Source organism: Dromaius novaehollandiae, chromosome 2, assembly GCF_036370855.1.
Source record: "Dromaius novaehollandiae isolate bDroNov1 chromosome 2, bDroNov1.hap1, whole genome shotgun sequence".
Lineage (NCBI taxonomy): Eukaryota > Metazoa > Chordata > Aves > Casuariiformes > Dromaiidae > Dromaius > Dromaius novaehollandiae.
This window is the reverse complement of record NC_088099.1, coordinates 155,419,611-155,443,811: the sequence shown is the minus strand read 5'-3', so window position 1 is coordinate 155,443,811 and position 24,201 is coordinate 155,419,611. Positions and strand designations below refer to the sequence as shown.

The window sequence follows — 24,201 nt, the reverse complement described above, 5'->3', positions numbered from 1 at the left end:
AAGTTTATTGCACTGTGGGCAGAGCATCACGGAGGGCAGCTGGACCGAACTGCAGTGTGAGCCACAAGGGGCACACTACTGCAGTGGAACAGTCAATATTTTTCAAATGCTAAAGATAGGAAATATTTGAAATACGTTTTTTGCCCTTTTTGCTGGACGTGCTGCTGAGCACAGCCTGCCCGTGTCCGCTGAGAGAGCTGCCAGCGCATCCTCTGCTGGGCCGGCAGCCTGGGATGGGGCATGCGGCGATGTCCTTGCCATGGGGGAGCAGCCGGCGTGGAGTGTGTGTGTGTGTCTGTGTGGGTGTGCAAGTGTGAGTCTTTGCAGCCCTGGTGAAAGGGTGGTGTTTAACCATCTCTTTTGACAGTGGGAGAGGTGAGTTTAATCCCCTTAGGTGAAAGGAGGACTAAAATACAAGTCATTCACTTGGGTGAGAGCTTTTATCACAAGACTTACGAAAAGGTGAAAAGGAAAGGACTTCTCCACAGACCCTGTTTTTTGGTTAAATTCCTCACCCTCTAGCTACAGCCTTTGTTTATGTGTGTTACCAGCACAATAGCTTGAGCTAGAAGGTCACTCATCTCCCTTTGGATTTACATGACATTACTGCTAAAGCCAGTGGGCTGGAAAACGGCAAGCTTTCCAGGCCAGCCGTGTCTCCTATTAGAGGCAATCCAGCCTCTTTACTGGGTCATTATACTGTATCCGAAGGCAACTTGCTACCCTTTAATGCATATCTGAATAAAAGATGCTCTCAGAGGAGCTGTGTTGTTATGGACCTCTCTGAAACCTCGCTGGAGGTGCCCTTCCTCCAACAACTGGACAGGGTCCTGGGCAGTGTGCTCTAGGTGACCATGCTTGAGCAGGGGGGTTGGACTAGATGATCTCAGAGGTCCCTTCCAACCTCAACCACTTTGTGATCCTGTGATTCTGTGACACGATTTTGGGCAGAGCAGGGCTCTGAGCCCCCAGCAGCCTCCGAGCCACTCCCCGTGCCGCTGCAGTGGTTGTCCCCCCACCTTCGCTGGGCTGGCGCTCATGTCTCATGTGGAGAACGAGTGCTGCCAGGCAGCAGGCGGCATCAGAGATGTCACCCTCATTCTGGCTGCTGCATAAAGAAAAAGAAAGCCTAGACTTTAAAAAGGCCTTTATTGAAAGATCCAATCTGATGTAGACTGGCATAGCACTACCGAAGTCGAGGGCTGTCTCGTGTCAGCAGGAGGGACGTCCTCAGCTTCAGATCTCAAAGCAAGCGGCACACAGTCTCTGGAGACGGGGCAGGTTTTAAAACAGTGGCAAATACTTCTGTCACTTGGACAGTTTGACAGCAAACCACACTCTCATTCAGGTTGAAATTCCCCATGCTGGGTGCTTATTTTTGACTGAACTATTTGGGAAATGCTTAATCAAAAGTGGTTCAATCATTTCTAAAAGAGCAGTTATAAAAAACTGCAATTCTTTGCCAAAGGTGAAAAAATAATGCTACAACTCTGTTACTGAGCAACTCCGTGGTGTGTAGGGGAAAGAAAGGGACCTATCTGCATCCTAGGCTCCTAATTCAACGCTAACACTACTGGCATTCACAGAAGCAGGGTGACTCTTTGCTTGCCTGAATTCAGCCCTTCAATAGCCAATGGTCAAGTCACTCAGATGACAACGTGTCTGCATCTGGGCACATGCACGAAGTGCTGGCCTCAGCGCCCAGCTAGGTGCTGAACTCCTGTAGCTCTGAGCAGAGTCCCAGAGCAGGTTTGGTGCTTATCTCAGCAAGTCTGGAGCATGTCTTACCCCACGACAAGATCCTCAACTTTCCAAGCTGGCTTACTGCATAGATGCCCAAGTGCAAGGGCAAGAAGGGCAAGGGCAACTGAAGAAGGGTTGAGGCAGTGGCAGGTCGGACTTAACTGGTGTGAGATCTTGTGAAATCAGAGCGCAATTACCCTCACCTCTGGGTTGTGAAGTCCCACCACCACCCACACACATTACCCAAGCAATATTAATTATTCAATGCAAATGGGACAGCTAGCATACCAGAAAATATAAGCTCTCTATCTTGTATGTAACAAAAGTGATGAGCTGGTCAGGGCTGACAAGAAGGAAGAACAGAAATGAGATGAGGAATAGGAGGAGAAGCAGGGATGAAACATCAGTGAGGCATATTGGGACTGAAAGTTCTACACAGAGGAGCCTGGGACTGTACAAAAAACAAAGGTGCAGCAGAGGCCCTGGTTCTCATAGGGGACTTCAACCACCTCGATATCTGCTGGAAAGACAACCCAGGAGGTTCCTGCAGAGCATTGATGATAAGTTTTTGACACAGGTGGTGGAGGAGCCGATGAGGAGAGGCGTGCTGCTGGATCTTGTACTGACAAACAAAGAAGGACTGGTTGGAGGTGTGAATGTTGGGGGCAGCCTTGGCTGCAGTGACCATGGGATGGTGGAGTTCAGGATCCTGTGAGGAGGAAGCAGGGTAATAACTACGATCGCAACCCTGGACTTCAAGAGAGCAAACTTTGGCCTCTTCAGGGACCTACTTGGAGGAATCCCATGGGTTAGGACCCTAGAAGGAAGGAGGAATCCAAGATAGCTGTTAATATCCAAGCATCACTTCCTCCAAGCTCAAGATCAGTGCATCCCTATGAGTAAGAAGTCAAGCAAAGGGGACAGGAGACCTGCATGGATGAGCAAGGAGCTCCTGACAAAACTCAGACAGAAGAAGGAAGTATACATAATGTGGAAAAAGGGACAGGCCACCTTGGAGGAATATAGGAGCATTGTCAGAGTATGCAGGGATGCAACGAGGAAGGTCAAGGCCCATTTAGAATTAAATCTGGCAAGGAATGTCAAGGACAACAAGAAGGGCTTCTTCAAATACATCAGTAGCAAAAGGAAGACTAGGGAAAATGTGGGCTCACTGCTGAATGGGGTGGGTGCCCAGGTGATGAAGTATATGGAGAAGGCAGAGTTACTGAATGCCTTCTTTGCTTCAGTCTTTACTGCTAAGGCCAGCCCTCAGGAATCCTAGCCCCTGGAGATCAGGGAGAAAGTCTGGAGAAAGGAAGACTTTCCCTTGGTCGAGGAGGATCAGGTTAGAGATCATTTAAGCAAACTTGACATCCACAAGTTTATGGGCCCTGATGGGATGCATCCACAAGTGCTGAGGGAGCTGGTGGATGTTATTGCTAGGCCACTCTCCATCATCTTTGAAAGGTCATGGAGGACAGGAGAGGTGCCTGGGGACTAGAAGAAAGCCAGTGTCACTCCAGTCTTCAAAAAGGGCAATGAGGAGGACCCAGGAAACTACAGGCCAGTCAGCCTCACCTCCATCCCTAGAAAGGTGATGGAGCAGCTCATCCTGGATGTCATCTCTAAGCATGTGGAGGAAAAGAAGGTGATCAGGAGTAGTCAGCATGGATTCACCAAGGGGAAATCATGCTTAACCAATCCGATAGCCTTCTATGATGGGATGGCTGGCTGGGTAGATGAGGAGAGAGCAGTGGATGTTGTCTACCTTGACTTCAGTGAGGCTTTCGTCACTGTCTCCCATAACATCGTCATAGGCAAGCTCAGGAAGTGTGGGTTAGATGAGTGGACAGTGAGGTAGATTGAGAAATGGCTGAATGGCAGAGCTCAGAGAGTTGTGAACAGCAGCACAGAGTCTAGTTGGAGGCCTGTAGTTAGCGGTGTCCCCCAGGGGTCAGTACTGGGTCCAGTCTTGTTCAACTTATTCATCAGTGACCTGGATGAAGGGACAGAGTGCACCCTCAGCAAGTTTGCTGGTGATACAAAACTGGGAGGAGTGGCTGATACACCAGAGGACTGTGCTGCCATTCAGAGAGACCTGGACAGGCTGGAGAGATGGGCAGAGGGGAGCCTCATGGAGTTCAACAAAGGCAAGTGCAGCATCCTTCACCTAGGGAGGAATAACCCCAGGCACCAGTCCAGGCTGGGGGCTGACCTGCTGGAAAGCAGCTCTGCAGAGAAGGACCTGGGAGTCCTGGTGGGCAATAAGTTGACCATGAGCCAGCAATGTGCCCTTGTGGCCAAGAAGGCCAATGGTATCCTGGGCTGCATTAGGCAGAGCATTGCCAGCAGGTTGAGGGCAGTGATCCTCCCCCTCTACTCAGCCCTGGTGAGGCCACATCTGGAGCACTGTGTCCAGTTCTGGGCTCCCCAGTAAAAGAGAGACATGGAACTACTGGAGAGAGTCCAGTGTAGGGCTACAAAGATGATTAGGGGACTGGAGCATCTCCCCTATGAGGAAAGGTTGAGAGAGCTGGGCCTGCTCAGCCTGGAGAAGAGAAGACTAGAGGAGATCTTATCAATGTATACAAATATCTTAAGGAATGGTGTAAAGAGGATGGTGCCAGACTATTTGCAGTGGTGCCCAGCAACAGGACAAGAGGCAACGGGCACAAACTGAAACACAGGCAGTTTCGTCTGAACATGAGGAAAAACTTCTTTACTGTGAGGGTGACTGAGCACTGGGACAGGTTGCCCAGAGAGGCTGTGGAGTCTCCTTCTCTGGAGATATTCAAAAGATGTCTGGACACGATCCTATGCAACGTGCTATAGGTGACCCTGCTCTGAGCAGGGGGGTAGATGATGTCTAGAGGTCCCTTCCAACCGCAACCATCTTGTGATTCCTGTGAGGGAATGGTTGGATAGCTTGAACCAGAATCCTAGGGGAGATGAGGACTTCGATGGTGAAAATTATGAGCAGACATGGACGTGTGTGTATTTGCATGTATGAGCATGTGTATACAGACAGCTGAGCCCTTAAATAATTGTAAAAGAAAAGGTAATAAATGGGAAGAGAAAAGACAGGACAAGAAATATTTTGGCAAGGACAAGAAAATTCACAAACAGTAAAAAATTTCCTATCTGTGAATTTTCTTTTTCAATAGCCTTGCATTTGTACTTAGCTTAGAGTTTGTCACTACTGAAAAATTTGATTTGGGAAAGTCTGAAGAGAAGTAGTTAAAGGATGAGATAGAACTTTCTCAGCTGACTTGGGCAGCTTGTATTGTATTCATTTAGTGTTCCCAAAATTGTGAATAAGAACATGACCTGATTTTACCTTTTGTTCTTCCATTGCCATGTGAAGGACCAGGAGCCAACACTGTTATTCATATGTACCAAATCAAGAAGCTGTGTTTACACTGAGGCACACAAGTTGTAGCTTTCCCTAAATATACTAATTTGGCTGGCTGGATCTTAAACTATCGGTTGGCCTCAGGCCTTAGTTCGCGGAGTGCACGCAGCATCTCGGTGAAGTAGTGATGGAGCAGGTAGGTCAAGCTGTATGGTAGGTCAGCGCTGCAGGTGAGGATGTATCCTGCAGGGGAAGGCGCTAGGAACCTTCCCATCTGGAAGAAGTCACAAGGTGCTTTGCTGGACACAAGAAATGCCCAGTGGCCCCACCGATGGGTCATCCAGCTGACATGTGGCAACAGGAGATACATTCCCACCTCATCTTTTTAGCATAAGGACCCATTAATTTGTCTAACACCCTTTTGACCAGGCTAATACAATCTGCATCCACAGCCTCCTGTGGCAGCAAGATCCAGAAATTCACTGCGTGCTGTGTACGCAAGTACTTTCTTTTATCTATTTTAAACTGATCTTTCCCTAGTTGCATTAAGTACCTGTTAAATCTGGCGAACAACAGTTACATGTTCAGTTTAACTAGCACATTCATCATTTTAAAATCTTTTTTTTTTTAATTTTAAAAAGGGATACCTCCTTAGCCACCTTTTCTCCAAAGTGGAGCCCCAGAATTTTCAGTCTCTCCATGTAAGACAGCAGCTTCAAACCTTTGACCATTTTTGCTGCCCTTTAGCTCTCCTAGAAGATGCAAATGCACCAGTTTTATAAGTAGCAACAGCATTACAGCCTCTGTCTTGGTTTTAATAACTTTAGCATGATGTCTTCACTTTTTGCTTGCCATTGCGCATTCAGCTGATGATCAGAGACCCATCGGCAATGGCTCCATGATCTCTTTCCTGAGCTTTAACTGTCAATTCCAATTTTGACGGCAGCAAGAATGGTATAGATAATTTTTCCTAGATACATTGACCTATATTTATCTACACTTAAGTTCATCTGCCACCTCTGTGCCAACTCATTTTTGTGAAATCCTCACCACTTCCACAGAATTTGACTATCTGAAAGAGCTTATTGTCACCTGCAAACTCGGGAATGTCTGTGTCTCTGTGGTATAAGCTGGTTTGGCTGCCATTGCAATGGAGTTGACTTGGCCAACATTCATAACTACCCAGGGAAAAGAAAGCCCTCCAAAAACCCCTTAGTGTATGAAGCCTAGTTGCCATTTGCCTAACTTAGTGTAGCTCCATGGATTTCAATGGTGTATGATTTACTGAGAGGAGAATGAAGCCAATTGAGTCCTGTAAGGAGAAGAGAGAAATATTGTCTCCAGCTGCCTCTTAGCTCCTTAGGACAGGAACTTTGCTGTCAGGAACTATCAGTGTACTGGGATCGTACCTGATAAATATGAAATGTTTAGCATAAACATCCTGACACAAGTATGAAACAGTGTATGAGACTAAGTTGTTGCTATGTCTGTTCATAGTAAAAAGATGAAGACATGGTCCCCATCCTTTCAAAGGAATCACATAGGTTATAATAAGTGTTCCTAACCGCATTCCTGGGAGCTTTGCTTATTTAGAAGTCATGGTATGTGAAAGCCTTGAAGTGTAACTGGCCAAGGATGTCCCTAAAGCTACTCTTTGCCAGTGGTGAAGTGCTTTCTGTGGTTGTAGCTCCATCTACTGGTACTAACTTGCCCGTTCGCCACCTTTGGGTCACCGGGTACAGAAGTGGTAACTTGTTCTTTTTGGAGGTCTTTTTAAATGAAAATTTACAAGATTCAGGAAGGAAGTTAATTCACCAATAATCCTTTCCCCAATATCCTTTCCCTATAAGTACAATCTGATATCCATATGATTCAAGACATGTTCTTGGGGCCAGAACTGTGCTTATATTCTTTCTCTGTACAGTTTTTCTTTCCCCCTCCATTTCTCTTCCTAGTAAAAGACTCTGTGGAGGTTATCCACATGCATGATGTTTTCATGCTGCCTGTATGGACTCAGAAAGTTCCAGAACCGAAGGTGACAAAGGTGAGTGTCAGCTCTTAGCATTTGGGTATGTGCCCGGTGGCAAAAGTGCTCAGTTCTCTGAAAGACTTCATGAAATGGAGATATCGCAGCAGTTCTTCATCTCAGGAGGTGGACGTGACTTTGCACCTCATACACCTTGTCCAGCATTGCCAACCCTAAAATAATCAGAACTCATAAGTCACGTCACCCAGAATAATGAGAGTCTACAAGTGCTGGATTTGCCTTCTTACCTTGGAGACTTCAACTTTCTAAATCTGTCATGGCCAGAAAGCCTATTTTTCCTTTAATGGAAGCAGCTAGTCCAGCAATAACCTACCCCAGAAGCAAGATCCTTAAGAGAAGAAGCAAATGACACAAGGCCAAGGAATTTGCAATACCATTTGTTCCAAAGGTCAGCTCTATTTGGTGCTGAGGGAAAATTCTGTTCTTGCTTCCATTAGTGAAATTCCTCACTGGCTACTGGACCTCAACAGGAGCTGCATTTATATAACTAAAAGCAAAATTTGGCCTTATGTTCATAATGAAATTTTTCTCTGAGGTAGCTCTGTGTTTTTCTGAGAAACTTTTGCTCCAGTTAAGCAGCTCCAGCTTTTTGTTTGACAAACTCATAACTGGGTATGTTTACATTTTGTATTAGGTCAGGGACCGAATTTGGGCTTTAGCCCAGGAACAGCTGTCACTGCTATGGCTCAGGTCAGGCATCTGTCTTGGCACCCACATGACACCTCTGGCCAAGTCGGAGTCTTCCTCCCTTCTGTCCTCCAGCTCCTCCTGGGCCCATGCTGATAGGAGGAGTTGGGAAGTGGAGCTGGGAACATTTCCTCTTCCCTTTTGCTTCTGGATTTTGGGTTAAAGCATCTGGTGGTGATTCACTCCTCTTATTCAAACAGCCCATGGCTCTAAGCTGGTCCTACAGGCTCCCCAGGGCTTCAGACCTCAGGCCAAGATATTTACAGTTTGAAAAACAGGTATGTTAAGGAGTCAGGGTCTGGGTTCAATGCCAGATTTAATATAGGAGACAAATGTAGCCAAGTGCTAAGGCCTCAACCCTCCTTTTCCAACCAGTAGCCTCTCACACTATTCCCCTGTGTGCCATAATTTCATATTTTGTCTTGGTTGAACCAGCTTAAGCACATCTGTGAATCACACCCAAATACACCACATTGTTTTCTGGGCTGTCCAGCCTGTCCAGATCATGGTGCAGCTCCCTGCTTTTCTGCATTCCTGGCTTTCTTTACAAAAACTGGGAAGTGGCAGGGAGCAGGAAGGGAGAAGAAGAGATGGCTGTTCAGGTTTCACCATGGCATAGAGCTGTGACCTAGTTGGGGTGTTCACCTGGACCAGGAGATGGGAAATACTTCCAGGTCCTGCAGTTTAGAAACAGTCAGTAAGACCTATGGTTCCATTAATTACATTATTAATTACATTATGCTACATTATGTTTTCCACTTGAAAAGTAATTGCAGAGGCTATGGCCCTTGTACTGACAAAAAAAAAAAAGTAGCAAATTGTTTATAAAAACAAAACACTTTTTGCCTCATTAGTTTGACTCATAAAGCTTATTGAACCTAAAACAATGCCTGTAACAAAGTAATATTAAAACCTAATCATTTGTGGGTACTGTGAGCAGAACTCCCCAAGCATGTAATCTATTGCTATAAAGTCACAGCACCTTTATGCAGGAAAACAGGGCAGTGTGAGGTCCTGGTTCTGCAGTAAGAGGAGTGCAGAAGAAACCTTTTCTCTGCATGCAACCCAACTGGGCTTGTTTTGATCTGCTGATTTATTGTTCGTTGCTATTGTTTTAGTGAATAAGGGCCACGCTTTCGTGAGGTGACCAGTAAAAGGTGTTTGGATGAGATTAAAATCCCCAATGATTCTTTTAAGATTATTAGTAGTGCTGAAATGACATATGGATTCACAGGGCACCATCCTTGCACAAGAGCCTCTCTGGAGCCAGACACAACAGGTCTGACACTGGCTATGCTGGATGTATGTGTATGAATAGTCTGTCCGCAGTCTCCAGAATCTGTACGGACAGTTGCAATCCCATAGCAAGGAAAGTGTTAAAAACATATCTCGCTGTAATTTGATTTATCATTGTACTTCCTTGGAAGCTAGCTTGATGAGTTAGTTGCCAGAACTTAGCTCGAATTTCTGAGCTGAAAGGTGCTGTGTCCTGGCAGAGTTGATGCAGGTATAGTGCTTAGCCAATACCAAGCATGTAGGACTCAGACATCTTGTATAGGAGGAAGCAATGAAAACCTCCAGGTTTTTGAAGACCTGTTTCCTCTCTTAAAAGTGGAAGGCAGATCAGCGCCTCAGACAGGAACTGTACGTAGCCTATTTACAATGGGCTAATCAAAACTTAAGGTCAGAACACCCAGAAACTGCAGCGTTTGATCTAGGAACGTTAGCTTGGCACGTTAAGTCTCTCTCTGACTCATAATCCTGCATAAACAGGTGTTCTACCTTTTAACCCCGTGTAGCTAATTGCCAGAGTAACATCACCATGACAGAGACAGAAATGGGAACCGTCACACTCCTTGCACTGTACTTCCTCCTCCTGCCCCACAGCAGCCAGCAGCATGGGCTACCAGGCAGAACATTTCCCTCGGGCTCGAGAAACCAGGTTCATTTTCCTGCTCCGCCGCAGCCTGTGTGAGCTCTTTGGTGAGCAAGTTGCTTAGCATCTCTGTACCTGAGTTTCCCATTTGTGAAATGAGAATAGCACTTCCCTCCTTCCCAGGAGTACTGTGAGAATAAATACAGTCAATTCTCAGCTACTCAGGCTAGAAAGAGGTTTACAGAAGCACCATAATGGACAGAAAGAAACTTAAGCCAGTGGGGGAGAGGGGTAGGAACAGCCATGCTGAACTCAACTTTTTAAAAAAATCAAATACTTTCCATTGCAACTTACTGATTTTAATACCCAAGATTTTTTTTCTTCTGCTAGTTTTCTTCCTCTGTGTCTCATCAAAGACCAACGTGTCATGTCCAGTTGCACAAAATACAGATCAGAAACGAATACCACAAACTCACTTGGAAGTTCCCCTTTTTGTAATATTAAAAAAGAGAAATACCCTATTTGCATCTCAGTTTATTTAGAACTCTTGATTCACCGTTATCTTCAGACAAGACCCAGGATGTCTTTCTGTACAACTTTGACAGCTTGGCAGGGCAGCGTGAAATGCATCAGCATACTAGTGTTCAGAGACCAGTTTCACAGCATATAGATAAAATTGGAGCAAATCAGTTATAACCAAGTTTTATGCTCATGTAAATACTAATTTTTCAAATCCAGACAGGAAAACTATGAACGTTGACATTTTTTAAAATTTAAAAAGCAAATGAGAAAAATATCACAATTAGAGGAAGTGGAATGGGAGTCAGCACTGTCATGCGATTTTGAAAGCAAAAGAGAAAGATGCTCGTCCAGTGATTTTCCAGTGCTTTTTCTTTAACTTTCTATGAAGGACACAGCTTTTTATGATCAATGGTTCTTCCTCTCTCACCTTTTGCAGCTGCATTTTAAAGAAGCATTTTACAGCAGCATAACTTTACTGACTTTAGGAGAGTTATAATCAACATACATAGGAGTTAGAAAAGCAGCTGTGTCACCTTGGGCTATTTCCAGGCTTTTGTGAAGCACTTTTTGTGCCTTTTCTGAGCACGTTCTAACAAAGTTTTAGCTTTCTAAAATGTGTCCTTTCATTTCTCTTTAGCAATAACCAATCACCTTTTTCTTCTTTCTGTGCCCTTTAAAAAAGTATCTCCTCAGAGTAAATACTTACCAGCAGTCACTAAACACTGGTATCCAAAACAACATGGAGTATTTTCTGATTCTAAAAGAGCAGGTACCTGCATAGCATCATAGATATTCCAGCACAGTAGCTTTGCATCAAATAGAGATGTTTGATGAAAACACTCTTTTGGCATCTGTGGTTTCATTCCTTGCACCTTAAATTCATTCAGCCAACTCTATCTCCCCATCTCCTCCCCTGTTCCTTCTATTCTTTGGAGAGGTCTAAGCTTGTATTTCCCAAGATGATCAGAGTCACAGATTTGGAGGAATTTTTGTACATACAACTTGAGAGGGAAGAGTGAGATTTATTAAAACTGGCTTTTGTGTTATCACCTATAAGGAGTATCACAAAGACTAACTGTTATACCCCTATCAGTATCTGCATACAGACATCCTAGGATGCATGCACCATTTCTGAGTCACATCTACTTTTTTAGCTTCCTGTATAATGTAATACAAAATTAACTCTTTTTTTTTCCCTTAAGAATGTGACTGCTTCCTTGTTCTGCTGTGTCCTTCGTTAGATCTTCCTCAAAGTCCAGCAAAACACCTTGCAAGCTAACAGAAATAACTTCCTTTCTTTCACTGCTTTTTAGCTATGAAAGCCACATTTTCATTATTGTAGTTTCTGCCTTTCTCTCTTCTCTGGCTTTTGTTTATCTTTGATACTTTAAGAAGGAAAGTTTAGCTTTTCCTTGCTATACAAATAAGGTTTTCACCGAGCTTCTGCGCCAAAGAGTAGCCCCCAACTGCAATGCAGTGGTAGCTGGCCCCTATCTCCACTGTTTTCCTCACTACCATCCATGCCATGTCATGCAGCAAACCCACTGTACGGAATTAACATTACTGTAATTGTGCCTTCTCAAGAAGTTTTAGCCTTAACACATCCAGCATCAGTTCAGTCAAAGCTGCAAGGTGTTTCTTTAATTTGTTCCTTCATCTTATTTTTCAATCAAAGAATTAATAACCAGACAGCTGCCATACATACACATAATATTATGTAACTTTAATGCTGTACAGCATAGGTCCTCATTATACACTTTCATCCATATACTCCAGTGTAGATGTATTTTATACAATATGAAGTATTTTTGAAGTATACAGCTCAAGATAAAACATTCACAACACAAGGTTTCAATGCAAGTGGAGGATTAGAAAAAAATTCAGGCAGAGTACAAAATCCTTGGAAGATAAAAAATTTCAGAAAACAAGACATAGGAAAACATCTCATTGCAATAATTCAGGAGGACTGAGTGGTTCCAGTAGTCAGAAGGGCTGACACTCGCTGTTGTGCCATTGACAGGAACCTGTCCTGGGTCAGCCAGGACTGAAGGGCACTACTGAGGGTGGTTGGCTCTCAAATATCCTTCTACATGACAAATTTGACAAAACAACCTTCCTAGCAGACACCCTTTTTGGTTCACTGTGAATGAGTAGGCCAGGGAATGAGGAAAGTCCTGTCTTTCCTCATGCAGCCAACCACTGGTGTCTGAAGGGTTTTCAAGTGTGCTGGCAGGATGTGGTAAGGAAGTTGTTCTACAAATGACAGGGAGTCTTTTTTTTCCTCTCCAAGATTATCAATTTGGCACTTTTCACGAGAGCTAGAATTATTTACTAGCTTTTTATAAAAAGAGTTTCATTGCCTGCCAAAAAGGATGCGTGTTAGGGAGCACAGTGCAATACTATGTCTTAGTTTTGTTAAGCTAACTTTGCATTTATAATATTGTATGTCATTATATATCTGGGATATTCAAAGCAGGCTCAATTAAACTTCCTTGCTGTCAAAAGCAACTCCACAGAGGGCGGACCACTTTGCATTCCATTGCTTTCAGCAAGATGTTGCATAGGCATAAGGACATGCCCAAATAAAAACACCTTTGCAACACTGCAGATTTAGGATGCAACAAATAACACACTGCAAGAATGGAGGTCAGACATTATTCACCATTTGGTAATATTCCATTCAAATGATATTGACTCACATAATAAGTAACAAATGCAGCACTTGCAGTAACAAAAACAAAACCGTACTCCAACAAAGGAAAACAGTGCAAATATTCCTGTTAAACAAAAATATACCACGTATATACACACACACACAACAAAAATGCACTGTTTTGTTCTGCAGTATAAATAGATTTGATAAAGCTAAATCCATGAAACTAATGAACTACTGACTGACAGTCCCAGACAGTTTCCATCTACTAACAAATACAGTAAGCTTGAAGGATCAGATCACCATAGCTGAATGTGGTTGTAAAAGAATATCAAAAGACTGTACTGGATGGATATTTAAAAATTTTTCCTCATTACATCAAACTTAAAAATAATATATACTACGGTGATACCATAAAGTCAGCTTGGGCTCTGATCATGCAAGGAGCAGATAGAGAAGTCCCACAACTCTATGGGGAGCCTCAAGGCTATAGCTGTGTGGAACTCTTTATAAGGCTGCTAAACACCTAAGACCCAATCACAGGACTTAACAAAGGGGAGCGTTTTAGCTGCCTACACAGGTAACGTTTGTTTCATTTCCATTTTCTTCCTCTTCTGGTTTAGCACCAAAATTCAGTTATCTCCTACTGCCACATCTGTTTATCACTGAACTGTGTAATACCATACAATGAATAGAGTAATGCTTCTAATTAGTATATAGTAAAATTAAAAACTAGAAGAGGAAGAGATGGAAACCTGTTTTCAGTTGAGGAAATCCTGATAAGGGGTTATTTGCATTTCAGCACTTTAAAACAGATTTTAAGCAAAAAAAGTCTTTTTGCAATTACATTACAGTAAAATAGACAAGTGGCATTCAATTTGATCTGAAGTGGAACACTCGAGCATTAACCTCTCTTCAATTGCTATAGCTTCCATCTTCTCAATGCCAGTGCTGTGCTGCAACCATAACAAATAGCTGTTGCAAAGGCAAAAATCTAAAGGAGAAGCAGGAAAAAAATAGTGTGAATCATACATTATATTGCTGTACAGTTCTATTCTAAACGAATACTGCAATACAGATTATTCAAAAGCTACCTCTCCCAGCCAAAATGCTCTTAAGGTAAAGATAAGGTGAGGATCCTCCAAAGCTTTCTCATGAACCTCTCTGTTATAACCCCACATTACTGCTTTTAATTTGGTTGCTAACTTCAGATGACATTTTGGAGTAGCATATGAACCAGACCGTCCACATAGGTCATGGCACAAACTAGTCATGTATGTATTCACATCTGTCTTTCAGTTTCCTCTTACCCAGACAGAGCAAACTCATTCTACCTTCGCTTTGATCAAATACTAATCTCAGATATGTCTCCAAGTGAATGCCTTTACCTGCAGCAAACAACCAAGGAGACATCCTTTAAGCTGTACAACTATTCACTTGCAGAAATACGGAAATAGATACAAATCTGGCCTCCCTGACCTGATAACCAGCCATTGTAACAGTTTCCTGAAAAATGCCAGAAAGTTTCTACTGCCTGCAGAATTAATAGATTTGAACTGAAGGTCATGCCACAGCACGCTTGAATACATAATGTAATTCAGAAGAAAGAATTCAGAAACTGAACTGTTGAAAAAGATGTTTTTTCATATTGTCCATCACTGATGATGGATACTTTCTCTTAGAACACATGGATTCAATCAGGTGATAATATCTTATCCCTTGTTATGCATACAAACTTTGACAATTAAAGTTTTGAGTAGATGTTATGTCCCAGAAGTATTACTAGTATAAAAAGAATATATACATTTCCAATTCCATTATGCACATTTTAAAAGACAAAATTTAGCAGGGCTTTACATTGTATTTTCTCCACATAGAGCAGAGGACTGTGTTAATGACAGCAGAACTACATGTCTCAAGTGATCACAGTTTTTTTTGTAGGTTCTGACATTTTAATTAGGTACTTTAGGAAAAAATATGAAGACACTAAAGATTACAGTATCTGATTTGCCATTTCCCAGCATCTCTTAAATTACAAATAACTGGGATTAGTCACAAGAGAGCCTCCTCCTCCCCTGTTTTGATAGGAATTTGAAGGGCTCAAAGACTTGAGTTCTCCCTAGTAAAAATAGTATGGAAGGCGTAAAGGGCTTCTTGGAGACCCCAGTGTTCTGTTACCAGACAGAATGTCTGAAAGGACTGCAGAAAAAGATTTTACTGCATGTGCAGTGAGATCTGAACACACTGAAACAGGGCTTGAATTTGCTTGCTTAGTATAAAGTTCTCAGTTGGTTTGGACACAACTATGAAATACCACTTCTGTCCTTGTGCCATATGGCCAGGCAGGAATCAGATGTGGTACAGAGTGCTGCTGGCAACAGGGTCTCAGTGACGCATCCTAGACTTGAAGACCAACATGCCCACCTCACTCCTTCAGATCCCAGCCTGCCAAAGCGACCTTTCCTTCTTATTCTACTTTTGCAGAGAGAATGTAAACCTTGCACCTTTGGTTCATCTGTTTTTATGCTGAAATGAGTTGAAGGGAAGAAACAGGTATGTGGAAGCTGTTTACCTTGCAAAGATACATGGTGTATTTATTTTTGAGGACAGCAGATACCCACAGAAGGTTTTAGAAGCTTAATAATATATATGGTTCCCTGAGGTATGCAAGACCCTCTGGGATGCGCAAAAAAACCAAGAGTAGTAGTTCCAGTCCTTTGGGTTAAGCCTACTGGCACACCTCTAACTGCCCTTCGGGAGCCCAGCCAGGGAGAAAGCTAAAGCCTAGTACATTCTCTGACTCAGCTCTGCACACCCACTTCACCAGATACAGAGATTCAGTGATGATGCAATCATAGTGTTAAAAACACAGTCCAAGTTCAGGCTACCTATAAAACCACTCAAACCCTTGCCATAAGGAACAGCAGGCCCTCCTGCAGCTAACTTTTATGTCTGATGTCAGTGAGTGCGTATGTGGAGCTTTGCAAGGAGCTAGTCCAAGATTTTTCCCCATTGCATGTTCAGGACTATCTAAACAGTATAAAAAACAAAACAACTGGAGGTTTGAGCACAGGCTTGAATTTCAGACCTGATGCTTTGATGAAAGCTCATGAAAGTTATCATCTTTTTCTTCCATTCCAATATCCAGCACTGCTTTTACAAAGTGCCTCTGGCTAAAAATAATAAGCTGTAGTGTTCATGTATTTAAAATACTACAGTGGAAAGTAGCAACTAAGTATGTCCCTAGCACACTAGCATGGAGTAAAAGCTTATTGCAATATTTTTATATGGCACTGTGGGAATATTTGCTGCTCTCAAAGAGAACCCTTTCTCTCTCAATTTCCCTTTCCATCCTATCTTGCTGTTAAGTTCTAAGTGGAATGATTAGCTACTAAAAAGTCTAGGACAGACTTCTATCTCTTAATACACATTTATGAAATACATACCGAGGCTGCTATGCTTATGTTATATTCATGATCAGATAGAAGTGTCTCTTGTACAGTGGAATTAAATTTACGGGGTAAATGATGCAGAGATGTAGTTGCTGCTTGCAGTAGAAAGGCTCCAAAATAAAAGACAAAAGTAGTCCCATGGAAAAGAAAATCCTGAAAAGCAAATAACAGAATCAGTCTGTGCTGCAAGAGATATCTAATTTTCCAGCCTCAGTAAAATGAAACCCAACACTGAAACATGAAATGTATGAACACTGATAACAATAATTTTAGATAAACAGTGTAAAATCCATCTGAGAGCTTAACCAGGATGTTTTCACAGCTGCTTGCAATTATAACTACAATAGCAACACAATAATGGAATCCAGTGATAAATGGCAACCCTCCCTCCCGCCAAAATCTTTCAAATTAAGAGGCACCTGCTCAGCTATGTGCAAATACATTGACCTTTAAGATCACTTTAAGGCTATTTAGAGCTGAGAACTCTCTCCCTTTATAAGGCCTAAATAATAATAAAAAAAGACATATAGGCTGACTTCACCACAATTTAAGCAATACAATTCAAGCTTACAGTCCCCCAAATCCCTTCTCAGCTATAACCTAAACTCCAAAAGTTCCCCCTCCTATGCTTAAATTTTGTTTCTGCAAATGCCCAGAAACACCTCAGTCTTGACACACCTGAAGTTTACTCCCAGGTACAATCAGCATCCAAGAACTAAGGCATTTCCACAACTCTCATATTTGGCTCTACACAAAACACAGCAACTTGGGGGTACTTCCTGATATTGCTGAATAAAATGCCTGACACTTGAGAGGATAGCAGTTAGGATTTACCTTAACCATACTTCTCTCCTGACTTTCTCTAGGCAAGTCCCTGCTCTGCGGTGAATATTGGGAGAACACAAGGTTTAAACACCTAACTCGCATTTCTGAATTGTATTACTGCGGCACTTAAAAACAGCAGTGGGTGCCTAAATCTTTGTGGATTAGGCTTCAGAGCCCAGCATTCCAGGCAGCAAGATCCATGACCTGCTTCAGCACAGTTTTAAAATATCTAAAATATTCTTCTCAGATCTTCCTCTGCTGATGAGTCTGCAAAGCAGTCATTTGCAGTCCACACAGTTTGAGTCCACCCACAATACACTTTGTGCACATACTTACGCAGACACAATTTTGAATACTGTATGGGAGTATATTATGCTTTTTGATGATACCCACATTATATAGTCAATCCACAACACTAATGAATTCATTCTGCACTTATAATTCACTTAAGCACAAGGGACTATCAGTATCCCCAAAGTGAAAGCATAGGATATGCTATATGTGACTTGATCCCAACAGCATACAGGATTTATGTGCACTAAAAATAACTGTGCAATACCCTTAACTATTGACTGTCTGATATCAAGGTAAGAATGTGATGCATTTCTCAATTTAGAGAATTGTTTCTTCACAGATGTCAAGTTTTCTTTTCGTTGCAAAGTAACTGTTCTGTATTTGACAGCAACTGAAATACTTAAATCACACCACAGTCAGTTTTGATAAGTTTTGATATAAGCTGCTACCACAGTTTTCCATTCCACTTAGACCAGGAAATGACTCTCTCTTAACTAAGGATCATTTAAGGTCAGATCATAGAGGGTACTGCTTTTCTTCATGACTGAAAAGTATTGGGAACCCAAGTTTTGGAACAACACCTGCAATATCCCTGGCTTCTGGTTTTATATGCTAGCTATTCTTTACAATTACTTCCTCCTGGAGTATCACCCGGAAGGCCTGCTCACATCAACAGAACTAAGAGGACATGGGGAAGGAGGTGGCTTCATCACCTAGTTTCAAGATTTTTACATGCCAGCCCTCAAGCTTTGAGCATAAGGCACATTCGTTCAGTCTCTAGCCCTGTTGCAATGTCTGTACCTCATAGAAAAATAGTACAGACCAGCACCAGACTCTCCAGCAGCCACTGGCGCACAAGAGAGCTGATGCACTGGAGAACGTCCAGTGCTGTGCTGTGCTGCAGCCAGGGAAGCGACGACTAGCTGGCACTTTTCCCACCAGCAGCCTACTGTTGTGGGCTCTCCCCCTTGCTCAACCTGACACAGACAGACACAGATCTGTTATGTGACCACCTGCGTGCACCAAGTGAGCCTGCACGCAGGTGTGTTCACTGCAGGACAGACACCGTCCATCTTGTAGCCTGACATTATCAGTTTTACAGCACAGGATTCCAGCAGCTTGAAAGGTCTATGTAAATCCACAGCTAGTCAAGGAGATCCACGATTCTTCTTCTGTGCTGCTAAACACTTAGCACAAAACCTTTTCAGTGTTATTGGCTGTACTCTTCTGGCACCACAGCTCACAAAGGAGCACAAACAGCTCCATGAGGAAAACAGGGTTGGCTGCACACAAGAGAGGTATTTTCAGAAGACAAACTCTTTCATTTCCTCCATTCACCTCCCAAACCCTCTGATTTTCTTCTCCTGGCAGCAGTTACACTAAAGCTATGTAGCACCAGTAAGGTTTCACATTTGTACAGTTACGGTTTCTGTGACCATACAACCCAAGATGTTACTAGGGAGGGTTTTTCGTTTATTAATAATTTGTTAGCATAGTGCCTAATTCTCCCTTGCCTTAAAACTTGTAAAATCATTGAAACCTCATACAAAGAGTATGCAAAACTGCCAAATCAGTATAACACATTAGTTCACATCTAATTCTGTAAACGAGCGTGTTGTGAGTCAGGCTGTAAAGAACGGTATCTGTCATACCATCTGGTTGACTAGAGAGGAATGTACCTCCATAAGGTCCATATTTTTTCCTGACTTTTCCACTGTGTAGCATCTTATTTCTTAAGTATCTGTATCAATATCAGTGGAGTTATCCATGACACAAGCTATTACTAAACACAGGCCTATGAGAATTCCATGCTGTTTTCACATTTAAATTTAAGCTGCTGGAATCTTAAATCACATTTGTTCAGGAATCTTTAAATGAAGTGATAGTACTCTAACATAACCAAGCCATGACTCTTCCCATTTTTGACCTAAAAAGACAACTTATAACTTCTGAGTTCTATTTTAAATTCAATTTCTGAAGTAGCAAAAACATTTATCTGAATACATGCCAGCTTAAAACAAGCAGGTACACCTTTTTATTTTACGATAACAAAAAAAAATAGGTTCAGTATTTCTAGTAACTGTTCATTTGCAACAGAATGCAGAAATCTTTCTGAAGTGCTGCTAAAGAGTCTGGTTCCAACAAGCTACAGAACATTCAGGTACCTGCAAATAGCAGTCAGATTATTTTTCTAGGGTTATTTCTGTTGACCCTTGGAAGGGACTGGATTTCAGCTACCATGATAAAGATAAAAGGATTGACACTGCATTTATTTAGGATGTTAAGTTAGTTAAGACAGCTTTTTAGATTAAGTTACAGAGGAGTCTCACAGATACAGCTTTTACACAAGCTGCGTAGCGGTTCCCTGACATGGAAAGTTTCTCAGTAATTTAATCACAAAAAATGGGCCAAAATTAATGCTACAACAAATCATTGCCAGCACCTAACAGCCAATGTGTAAGACACACAAGTGTTAAAACATGAACATTTGTATAGCATTTTCAACATACAAAAGACTGTGCCCTCATCTAGCAACTCTTTTAAATAGATGCATGATTGTAAATTGGCAAATAGTTTCAATGAAAACCAGGACACTATTAATTTACTTAAGTTATGCACGTGCTCAAGGGCTCTGCTGCATCATAACTTGTGAGGATGTCACAGCATAAATTCCTGTAAAGCTCTTTGTAATTACCCTAACTCATTATTAGCTTAATTACTGCTTGTATCATGCTGGAAAGCTGATGTTGTATGTATGCATTTGCTATCAAAGTGCGGAAGTTTGTTTTGAATAGAATCTAGTCTAGAAGCCCGATGGGCTTCAAGGTTATCTGTCAGAGACCCAAATGGATGAAGCTCTATTACTTCACTTTACAGAGATTTCAAGGGACTGTCTGTAAATAACTTGAACACTAACAGATAGATAACCACAGATGGTGATACTGAAGCACACAAACCTAGCTATGATCAAGAAAACTGTCCATAGAAAAAAATAAGGCACACAAGAGGAAGGTGAAGATGATCAGCAGCTACACACTGACACACTTTAATATTTTAGAAGTTCTGATCTTTTTGGAACAGTTTTTGGAAGCTCCAATTCTTCTGACATTTTTGCCACCCTTGTTATTCACTCATAGTATTGTAAAACAGAGTAATACCATACTATGCTCAGCTACTTACAGCTAGAAACTCAAAGCAAGAAATAGTTAATGATAGCAAAGGAGAATATAAGCTACTAGGCAATAACCTGAGATATCCATGAGGTTTGTAAAAAACGTAGCCAATGCTTGCCCTTTTTTAATAGGAAGGTACAGTCTGTGAGAACTACCGGCACAACCATAATGCACAAAATCTTGTCTTCTTACTGAAGAAATGCTGAGCAGAGCATAGTGAGATCTGTAGTCACCCCAGGCGTCCTCTAAGAAAGAAGAACTTTAATCTCCTAAAAAGATATTAAGCTGCATATTAAGATATTTTACTGCAGGCATGCTGTCTTTGACTCTAAAGTCTATCAGCCAGTCATCAACGTTGTGCTACCTAAGGAATTAGCCTAAAAGACAACTGAAGGCTTTCATAGGAACACAGGACTGGAAGAGACTTCCTGGGTCCTTGAATCTAGTACTAATCTCAGACAACCACATAGCACAATGTGTTCACAAATGTATCACTTCATTTACAGTATCAGATGGATCTTTCTACTTCCATTATTCACAGGGCGTCACCACCACTCCTCTAATAGTTAGAAAATATTTTATAATTTCCAGTCTGCAATTATTTCTGGCCAGTTTAAACCAATTTGTTGCCATGCCTTGTTAAACTAGTGCTCTCCTTGCTGCTCATGCCTTCTATGTGTTTATAGAGGACAAGCTTGCACCTTCATTCAAGTTCAAAAGTTAGGCTCTTTCAGTCTCCATAATAAAACAAGCTCTATATTTCCCCATCATCCTTGCTGCTCTACTCTGTCCTCTTCCAGTTGGAATTCCTGCATTTTGAGCAATTTTCTGTCAAAACAGTAGGCCAAGCATTACGACTTAGGACAAGTACTTCTCATTAAGTGATTTCCAATTTATAAAGGAAACAGAATCCTTAAAACAGAATCTTACTGTCTGGTTCCAGTTGATGGCAATCCTGTTTGCGTAACTGAAGAGGAACACACAGAGGAACACAATGGACAGGAACCACGCAGTCACTGCCACAAACATCACCCATCCCTGCAGCAGCGGCAGCGGCACTCCGGTGGCAGCTACCAAAATCCAGACTACTGTTCCAAACAGCTGCAAGGAGAGGAACACAGGTGATGAGCTGAGACATAACTTTTATTCATCCCTTTCCGCCTAAGAACCAGCCCTTAATATCACACATCAACAAGTCCTCAGGTTACTTTTAGGAACTAAGAGGAAACACTTCAAAAGTACTCGAGGAGCCTAAGTACCATTCTCAGAACTGATAGGCACTAAGTGAAAGTTAAGATGAAACCTCACTGAACTCTTAAAAGCTCTCAAAGCAGCCTTGAAAGTGGGATTTACAAACCCAGGTTACTCATGTTATGCTGCTGAAAATTTTACCCGCAGGCTCAACCTGAAGGGAATACAAGAATGTGAAAACACTGTTGACACACACAACATATATAATATCAATCTATACTATCAACGTATATACTAAAATTAGCATGACAAGGATGCACGTGAGATTTGGATTCAGTCCTACGCTGTTTAGTTTTGCTAGTTCTAACCAAATGAGATACACAAAATAAATTAAAAGAAATTGCATCCTATTTTTCAATGCATTTGTAATAAAGTGCTGAAAGAGAACAAATTAAGTAATAAAGTGAAACAGAAGACTAAAATACAGAATAAGGTGAGTTTTAAATTATGCGGCAATGACTAGAAAAGTATACACCTTTTCAGAGTTATTGTAACCAGGAGAAGAATTCAGCCCCGCAAATTTTGTTTGTAGCGTATTGATCTCAATGGGCTGACGGATGATTTACACACTCTTAGCTTGTCTGTTTTAATCAGTCGCTGGTCTCACAAAGGATATTATCTCTCCCTGCAAATCCTGCCTCTTTGTAAAAAACGGTGCCTGAAAAAAATCCTAATTGCCATCTGAAATGTGTTCATTTATTATAGAAAGGTTTAATTTCATAATCCCAGTTGCTGTGATATGACAGCTACAATTAACATCAAAGCAAGTTACTATTTTCCAGATCTCTAGATCTACATTTTCAGACTCAAAGAACTTTCTTTGGGACCCAGGTTGGGTCTTTCAGAAGGTGCCTGCTATGAGATGAAGTGGGTCCTCTCTAGCGTTACACCGCAGCAGCATGTATGTAAAGATGCGCTGCTAGTCTCGGTTCAAAATTCCCATGGGGTTACGTATTTGCCCTCAGCGTATCCTCTAGGGTTTCTTTTTTGGCTGCTGTGAAGAAGCAAAGTTTCTCTCGTTTCGCAGGTCTGCAGGTGCGAGTCTGTCACAGACCAGACGGCAAGGGGCACGAGGAAGCGGAGGGCAGAGCAGACGGCGTGCGCATCCCGCTGCGGACACTGCCTAGTCTCAGCACCTGCTGCAGTGCTGCTTCCCCACCGTCACCCCCGTCCGCTACAGCTCGGTTGTCAGATGCATGACAGATTTGCCAGCCTAATTAGCCTTTTGCCCCTACCCACTCGGGGCCCGATTTAGCGCCCGGACGTGTACGCTGGGCTCTTTCTCCGGCGCAGTTTGTTGCCGCTTGCCCAGGGGTACCCGGTCGAGTATTCAGCCCTGACCCAAGGAAAAGAAAAAAAAATCTGAATAAAATCAGATGAGTTCTGCCAGGATTTTTTTCTCTTGCTAATTAGGGCTACAATTCCACACAGACTCATGCTCAGCCCTAGCTCAGGGGGCCTAATTTAAGTCAGCAGGGTCTTACATGTGAAATTAAAGCCACATGTAGGAGCTCGCACAGGACCTACAGAGCACGCACACGGGCAAACACCAGCACAGTTTCCCCCGGGGACCGTTGGCTCGGGGATTTCAGGGCTACTTTGGGGGATCAAAGTCCTCGCCAGCTCAAGCAACCCATATAAAATCCCTTTCAGAAACCTCCCCCCGCCCCGCGCCGCGGCCGCCTGGCCCCGAGGCGGGCAGACGGGCGGTGGCGGGCCGGGGAGACGCGGGGCGGCTGGGGCCGGGGATCCCCAACGCCGCCGCGGGGCGAGAGCCGCCGCCGCCGCCGCCGCTCCCAAGATGGCAGGTGAGGCCGGGGGCAGCGCGGGAGGGGCGCGGGCGCGGCGCCGCCGCTCACTCACGATCTCCAGGAAGACGAAGGCGCCCGAGTAGGTGCGCAGGATGTCCAGGCCGGAGGGCAGCGTGACCCGCGGCGGCGGGAAGTAGGCGGCGGGGTTGGGGGGCGGCGGCATGGACGAGCCCACTCTGGGCAACATGTTGCTGCTGCTGCCGAGCGCGGCCGCGGCCAGGTGGACGCGGAGGAGGAGGAGGAGGAGGAGGAGGAGGAGGAGGGAGCAGGTGCGGGGGAGCGAGCGAGCGAGCGCGCGCTCCGCCCCGGCCGCCTCCCCCTGCCCTCCCAGCGCCGGGCCCGCCCCGCCGTTCCCTGGGTGCCGGCGACCTGCCGCGCCCGGCCCGCGGCCCCGGGCGGCCCCGGCGCCGCAGCGGGACCTGCCGCCGCCGCCCGGGCAGTGCGGCCGCCGCCGGCCCAGGGCGAGCGCGGGGCCGTGAAACGGGGGCGGCCTGGGGCGCTGCCCGGCCGGCGGG

At 43.5% G+C, this 24,201-nt stretch overlaps 1 protein-coding gene and 1 long non-coding RNA gene across 2 annotated transcripts in view; one reads left to right on the top strand and one right to left on the bottom strand.

The window, feature by feature from the left end:
* Nucleotides 1–11,935: 11,935 nt before the first annotated feature.
* MAL2 (mal, T cell differentiation protein 2) lies at nt 11,936–24,016 on the bottom strand. The gene is made up of 4 exons (XM_026110157.2): nt 23,739–24,016; nt 21,555–21,725; nt 16,327–16,485; nt 11,936–13,874 (listed from the first exon to the last, which is right to left on the bottom strand). Exons 1-4 carry the CDS (start codon nt 23,871–23,873, stop codon nt 13,803–13,805), a joined length of 537 nt encoding a protein of 178 aa, XP_025965942.1. The 5' UTR covers nt 23,874–24,016; the 3' UTR covers nt 11,936–13,802.
* Nucleotides 23,635–24,201, top strand: part of LOC135327637 (uncharacterized) — a 55,823-nt gene continuing 55,256 nt past the window's right edge. The window contains exon 1 of the long non-coding RNA XR_010388042.1: nt 23,635–23,683. This is a non-coding gene — a long non-coding RNA (uncharacterized LOC135327637). The remainder of the gene's footprint in view (nt 23,684–24,201) is intronic.